Raw genomic sequence first — 7,262 nt, forward strand, 5'->3', positions numbered from 1 at the left:
ATATTTTGTAATCCCTCGTACGGATACTTCAGGAAACACCGGCGCTGTACGCCTCTCGATATCAATAATCAATAGTAGAGGGGGAAAGGTGCTGAACCTGCCCAACAAAGGAGATCCCGCACCGGAAGTATCTCGAATCAGCCCGTCCTAATCTTGGCTTTTCTAAAGAGAAATTAAAAAGAACCATTAAAAAACCGCGTCCATACATCATCCATTGAGGTTCCGTTCAATCGGTGGACCACGAAACGCTCGCGTCCACCACTTTGCTTTTTCCCGGTCCAAACCCAATCAACGATACGTACGAAGAGATGCCCCGCCCGTCCTTGGACATGACATGACATGATAGGTCCCCGGCCATTCTCGGATGATATTTCTCCACGCCATTCCCAGAGAAATCCTCTGGTCCAAACCATCTCGCGCCCCAGCAAAATTGGAGCATCATCCAGCGTGGTGGCAAATACGGATGATGGCGCCACGCAACTAGGTAGGACCGCCTCGTTTTCGTTCGTACGAGCCGAGCCATCCAGAAGAGAAACGTCGCCGCCGCTGATCTCGACTCGCAAACGCCAAGATGCAAATCCCAGTGTGACACCAGTCAGTGGGCTTGTGTTACCATCGGCTCGCTAGAACCATCATTCCGGTAGCACAATACAAGGGCATCCGAGCACCACGACACGGCACGAGACAAGAGCGTCAAGCACGAGAATCATCTCTGGTTACAGCTAACTACCGAAGTCGGCAAAGCGTTTGGTAGGGAAGACAATGGGGAAGTTTGTGCCTGTGGTACTCGTAATGGCAGGCCAAAAAGACCACACACACACACACACTCAGGACAGGACTCACCACAGGGGGAAACGTTAATGGAGATGAGGTATATTCGAGCAACAATTGGGAGAACAAATTTAACTGAGGATCGAAATGTCCGGAAATATGATGGAATCTTTGGGCTGTCGCGCATCCACGCCAATTCTTGGCTGCCGCGACCGAAGCACCAACCAGCCAAAGTAACACAATTAAACAGATCGACGGCGTCAATTGTCATCAAAGATGATCTAAACACTAAGCTGTAACCACCCCGACAAGGGGATTGAGCAACAATTCTGATGTGCTAATGGTTTTTTCACGCTGGTTGCTCTCTTCTTGCTCTGATATCTCTCCTACAGGCGCAACGATGTGTGCACATCTCGTACACCGGCGCGTCCATCACCTTCGCGAAGGCTGCGGGTAAGGGGCGACACGAGTTCTGCGGTTGGCCTCCGGTGGGACGCGACCGCCGCAGCCACCGCCTCCGCCGCCGCCGCTACCACCAGCACCAGCAGTGGCGCGGCTACCGCCGTCGCCGTTGACTATGTCATCCAGCATCTTCTGCAGGTCTTCGAGAGTGTCCGGCTTCTGCACGAGATGTGATAGCAAATCGTTCAACAAAGGTACTAATCACGATTACGATCAATTATAAACTAATGATGTCTCAAGGGTAGTTGGGTCAGCGGTCGCGCCTACCTCGTTTTTCACGCTATCCATCATCACCAGCATCTCCTGCATGAAGTCCGAGAAATCCTGGCCGTCCAAAGCAAGAGCAAAATTTCAGGGACATTGTACGTCGGTCTGTCCCCGGTGGACAGAAGCGGGTAATTTCCCACTTGTTTTCAATAAATAATATAATAATCGAGGGAATTTCGACGAGACAATAAGCACGGGGAAAGAAACCAGAGCGCCCACCTGGTCGTCGTCGTCGAGGGGATCAAAGAGGCCGGCGTCGTACATGGCCCGCTTCCCCTTGTCGGACAAAACTGCAACGCCGACAAAGAATTCGATCAAAATCTCGCGCGGGCTAGGGCTAACGTGAAGCTCGCGATGCCTTACCGGAGTAGGCCTCCTGGATCCGCTGGAACCGCCGCTTCGCCTCGCCCGTCGCGCCGGGGTCGCTCGCCCACCGATCCGGGTGCCACTTCTGCACGGTCAGAGCAAGACGTCGGATGATTAGCACGTCAGTTCCTCCGACCAGACGAAAGGAACAAGAAAAGGAAACCGATCAAGCACCCACGCGCGCGGAGGAGCGGAGGACAGGAGCGCACGTACCATGGCGAGCCGTCGATAGGCGGCGCGTATGTCGGTGGAGGAGGCGTTCTTACGGATGCCGAGCAGGGTGTAGTAGCAGCAAGACGACGCGCCGGCGCCGGCGCAAGGGGCATTGCCGGATCCGGCTCCAGCGGAGGCGTCCATGGGATTAGGCGGACCGTCGACGGCGCGACGGCGAGGAAACGAAACGCGGCGAAGCTGCTATTGCACCATGGAATTGGGGTGGGAGACGGGGGGGAGATTGGTGGATTTGAGAATTTTGAGGGGGAGCCGGCCGGGTGCCAGGAAGGAGGCGTGTTTATTCCCGTGGGGGCGTGGGAAAAAAATATCTAAATAGAGTTTTTGGTCGTCGGAGATTGGGGCCACTGAAGGTTCCAGAGTTCGAGCCGATGCCAGATATTTTAAGGGGTGTTTCGGGCTTCGCCATCGGGGTATGGTCCTATTTACAGGTTTGCCACACTGTCTGCGGTTTATGTTCGCCGAACTCTCGAGCTTTTGGGCTCGGCCTCGATGGTTTGTGAACCCAATGCACGACGGTAGGCCTGGGCCTCCTTCCTTTTTTTCGGGTGTCGCTTCATTGTTGTTCGCTAGAAAACTGAGTGAAAGCCTATTTTAAGCTACTCCCCCTGTAAACTAATATAAGAGTGTTTAGATCATTAAAATAGTGATCTAAACGCTCTTATATTAGTTTACGGAGGGAGTAGAAAATAAGGCATAAGATAATGTCTCTATAAACATCTCAAACAGCTGCTTTATAGTAGGACATAATCATTTTTAAGGCATTTACATGCATTGTCCACGTCCTTATGTACAACCTTAATATCAAACTAATAGAGAGATAAGGGATAACATAGGTTAGATAACTATAGTACTTGGCACATGCATGCCGTCATTCAACAACCCCCCCCCCCCCCCCCACCCCGTGGCAGTCGAAGCGTCGTGGCTGGCGACGGCTACGCAAGGAGGCAGCGGCGACGGCAGCTTGAAGAACTAGCGATGGCGACTCCTTAGGGTTTAGGGTGCGAAAGGCTAGGGTAGAGGATCGCTAGTTGGCTGATACCATGTAGAAAGAGATTTTACGCAACATAATTGTATTACGGGCATCTAGTGTCATATATATAGGAATGCATGCATGGCTTACGCCCTTAGGTACAACCCTAATCAAACTAATAGAGAGATAAGGGAGAACTTGGGCTAGATAACTATATTACATGGCACATGCATAACGTCATTTAACAAATAGTTTATTAAATAACTAAGCTATACCTTTTCTTGTGCCTAAAAGTTGCATGATGGCATCTTTTGTCGTTATTCTAGCTAAGGCCGTTGTCGAATTAAATACTTGCATTATTCTGCTTTAGCGCGAATGCGGCTATAGCTAACGACATTCCATATTAGTATCATAATGGATTTGTCCATAATGCTTCGCTGGGTTGGGTTTGGCAAGAGCCATCGCGTCTTGAGGGTGGCGGTAAGTGCGAGGGGATGGAGATGATGCCAACCCCCTAGAGGTTCCCTTCCCTCCTGGAGGAGCGGATCGAGAGTGATGGCCACCCTGCCTTGGAGTGGCGCACTATTGGACATACATAGACATGAATGGATATTTTGAAGAAAGCGACAGATCTAGAGGCTTGCCTGTAGAACATGAGCGAGAGGGTGCATGGATGTGTTTATGGAAAAGGATAAGGAGGCGGCGGTGGTGGATCCATTCCTGGAGAGGGAGAAGGGACCATAGAGGGTTGTTATTGAAGAAGGTAATGAGTGATTTTGCCAGTCTTAGGTGGTTTGGGGTCCAATTGGGGAATCAATGGTATAATGAATGGGTGGATGTCTCACTTGAGATCCATTTTCTAATATAAATTGGGGTTTCTCGTTCCTATTTGACTGTTGATGGAGTTAATTTGGGGGAATTGTCAGATCCGGCTCTAGCGGAGGCGTCCATGGGATCAGACCAACTGTCAACGACACGACGACGAGGAGACAAAATGCGGCAGGAAGGATAAGCTACTATCGCACCATCGAAAAGGGATGTAGACGGGGGTGGTGGTGATGAAAGTTTGAGGGGGATCCAGGTACTAGGAAAGAGGTGTTTATTCCCGTGGGGAGTCGAAGGCGTGGGAAAAAATCTGAATAGAGTATTGGGTCATTGGAGATTGGGGCGAGTGAAGATTCCAGACCTCGTGCCAATGCCAGATATTTTTAAGGGGCATTTAGGGTTTTGCCATCAGAGTATGGTCATATTTACACTTTTGCCATGTCATATGTGTTTTATGTCCATGGAACTCTTGAAGTTTTGGGCTCGTCCTGGATTGTTTGTGATCTTCTGTAATGGCATCACGGGGCATCACCCTGTAACCCAACCCAATGCACGTCAGTAGGCTTGGCCTTCTTCATGTGTTTTTAAGGGGTGGTCTACTAGGAATAATTGCTTGTCATGTGTCACCTCATGTAAGAATGTGTGGTTAATCCGTTGAAACCAAGCAGCAACTTGGAATGCTGTGGCATGCAGCATCATGAGTTGTTCACCGTGCCTCCTGAGAATAATGCTTCGTATTGTTTTGCATGTTGATCTAATGCATCAGAACAACTCGAGGCTTGCCTTTAGAACGCGAATGCGGCTATAGCTAATGACATTCCATATTAGTATCATAACGGATTTGTCCGTAATGCTTCGTTGGGTTGGGTTTGGCAAGAGCCATCGCGTCTCGAGGGTGGTGGTAAGCGCGAGGGGATGGAGATGATGCTGACCCCCTAGAGGTTCCCTTCCCTCCTGGAGGAGCGGATCGAGAGTGATGTCCACCCCGCCTTGGAGTGGCGCACTATTGGACATACATAGACATGAATGGATATTTTGAAGAGAGTGAGAGATCTAGAGGCTTGCCTGTAGAACATGAGCGAGAGGGTGCATGGATGTGTTTATGGAAAAGGATAAGGAGGCGGCGGTGGTGGATCCATTCCTGGAGAGGGAGAAGGGACCATAGAGGGTTGTTATTGAAGAAGGTAATGAGTGATTTTTCCAGTCTTAGGTGGTTTGGGGTCCAATTGGGGGAATCAATGGTATAATGAATGGGTGGATGTCTCACTTGAGATCCATTTTCTAATATGAATTGGGGGTTTCTCGTTCCTATTTGACTGTTGATGGAGTTAATTTGGGGGAATTGTCAGATCCGGCTCCAGCGGAGGCGTCCATGGGATCAGACCCACCGTCAACGACGCGACGACAAAGTAAATAGAACTCGATAGGAAGGCTAAGCTAATATTGCGCCATCGAAAAGGGATGGAGATGGGGTGGTGGAGATGAAAGTTTGTGGGGGATCCGGGTACTAGGAAAGAGGTGTTTATTCCCATGGGGAGTCGGAGGCGTGGGAAAAAAGCTGAATAGAGTTTTGGGTCGTCGGAGATTGGGGCGAGTGAAGATTCCAGACCTCGTGCCAATGCCAGATATTTTTAAGGGGCGTTTAGGTTTTGCCATCGGAGTATGGTCATATTTACAATTTTGCCATGTCATATGTGTTTTATGTCCATGGAACTCTTGAGGTTTTGGGCTCGTCCTAAATTGTTTGTGACCTTCTATAATGGCATCACGGGGCATCACCCTGTAACCCAACCCAATGCACGTCGGTAGGCTTGGCCTTCTTCATGTGTTTTTTAAGGGATGGTCTACTGGGAATAATCGCTTGTCATGTGCACCTCATGTAAGAAGGTGTGGTTAGTCCGTTGAATGAAAATAGCTTAGGTAAAGGTAAAAGTTTCATCGCTTAATTATTATTAGCTAAAAACTAAGTGAAAACATGTTTTAAGCTAGAAATGAGGCACAAGTTGCGCCTCTAAGAGCATCTCCAACAATTACCTTATAATTGGACATAATCGTTTTTTTCTGCATTTGGATGAGCTCACTTACATGTGCTCTGATCAACAGAGCATTGCTCGGTTCTTAGTATCACTTCATATTAATAGTTTATTAAATAACTAAATTATACCTTTTCTCGAGCCTAAAAGTTACGTAATGGCATCATTTGTCGTTATTCTAGCTAAGGTCGTTGGCACATTAAGTACTTGCATTATTTGCCTTAGCACGAATGCAACCATACCTAACTACATTCCATATTAGTATCATACCGGATCTGTAACGCTTCGTTGGGTTGGATTTGGCAGGAGCCATGGCATCACAAGGGCGACAATAAGTGTGAGCGGATGGCGGTGATGTCTACTACGCAACTTTATTCTTATAGACTCGTGTTGGGCCTCAAAGCACGGATTTTTGTAGGACAGTAACAATTTTTTCTCAAGTGGATGACCTATCAATCTGTGGGAGACATAGGATGAAGATGGTCTCTCTTAAACAACCCTGCAACCAAACAACAAAGAGTCTCTTGTGTCCCCAACACACCAAATACAATGATAAATTGTATAGGTGCACTAGTTCGGCGAAGAGATGGTGATACAAGTGTAGTAATGATAGTAGATATTGTTTTTTGTAATAGGAACAATGAAAAAACAGTAAGGTAGCAAGTAACAAACGTGAGCACAAACAGTATTGCAATGCTTGAAAATGAGGCCTAGGATCTATACTTTCGCTAGTGCAATCTCTCAACAATGCTAATATAATTGGATCATATAACCATCCCTCAACGTGTGATGAAGAATCACTCCAAAGTTCTTATCTAGCGGAGAACATAAGACAGATTTTTTTGTAGGGTATGAAACCACCTCAAGTTATCCTTTCCGACCGATCTATCCAAGAGTTTGTACTAAAATAACACCAAGTTATCCTTTCCGATCAATCTATCTAAGAGTTCGTACTAAAATAACACCAAATGATACACATCAACCAACTCTAATGTCATCTAGATACTCCAATCACTACGAGTATCCATGAATAGATTATACGATATGCATCAAACAACTTCAGATTCATAATACTCAATCCAACACAAAGAACCTCAAAGAGTGCCCCAAGATTTCTACCGGAGAAACAAAGACGAGAACATGCATCAACCCCTATGCATAGATTACCCCAATGTCACCTCGGGAATCCGTGAGTTTCGTGCCAAAACACATATCAAGTGAATCAATATGATACCCCATTGTCACCACGGGTATTCATAGAAAGACATACATCAAGTGCTCTCAAATCCATAAAAGTATTCAATCCGATAATAACGAAATCTCAAAGGGGAAAC

The 7,262-nt window shown here is 47.5% G+C and overlaps 1 protein-coding gene across 1 annotated transcript; it reads right to left on the minus strand.

The window, feature by feature from the left end:
• Positions 1-857: 857 nt before the first annotated feature.
• On the minus strand, positions 858-2,395 carry LOC125551943 (dnaJ homolog subfamily B member 3). The gene is made up of 5 exons (XM_048715359.1): positions 2,080-2,395; positions 1,864-1,951; positions 1,720-1,790; positions 1,501-1,557; positions 858-1,392 (listed from the first exon to the last, which is right to left on the minus strand). The coding sequence occupies exons 1-5, from the start codon at positions 2,221-2,223 to the stop codon at positions 1,204-1,206; spliced, it is 549 nt and encodes a 182-aa protein (XP_048571316.1). The 5' UTR covers positions 2,224-2,395; the 3' UTR covers positions 858-1,203.
• Positions 2,396-7,262: the final 4,867 nt, after the last annotated feature.

Source organism: Triticum urartu, chromosome 4 (assembly GCF_003073215.2).
Source record: "Triticum urartu cultivar G1812 chromosome 4, Tu2.1, whole genome shotgun sequence".
In the NCBI taxonomy this organism is placed as follows: domain Eukaryota; kingdom Viridiplantae; phylum Streptophyta; class Magnoliopsida; order Poales; family Poaceae; genus Triticum; species Triticum urartu.

What these genes read in the sequence shown, in the direction of transcription:
- LOC125551943 (XM_048715359.1), bottom strand. Translation starts at nt 2,223, where the DNA reads ATGGACGCCTCCGCTGGAGCCGGATCCGGCAATGCCCCTTGCGCCGGC. An exon ending in CCCTCGACGACGACGACCAG is followed by an intron (nt 1,558 to 1,719) that starts GTGGGCGCTCTG and finishes TTGGACGGCCAG; the next exon opens with GATTTCTCGGACTTCATGCA. An exon ending in TGGATAGCGTGAAAAACGAG is followed by an intron (nt 1,393 to 1,500) that starts GTAGGCGCGACC and finishes CATCTCGTGCAG; the next exon opens with AAGCCGGACACTCTCGAAGA.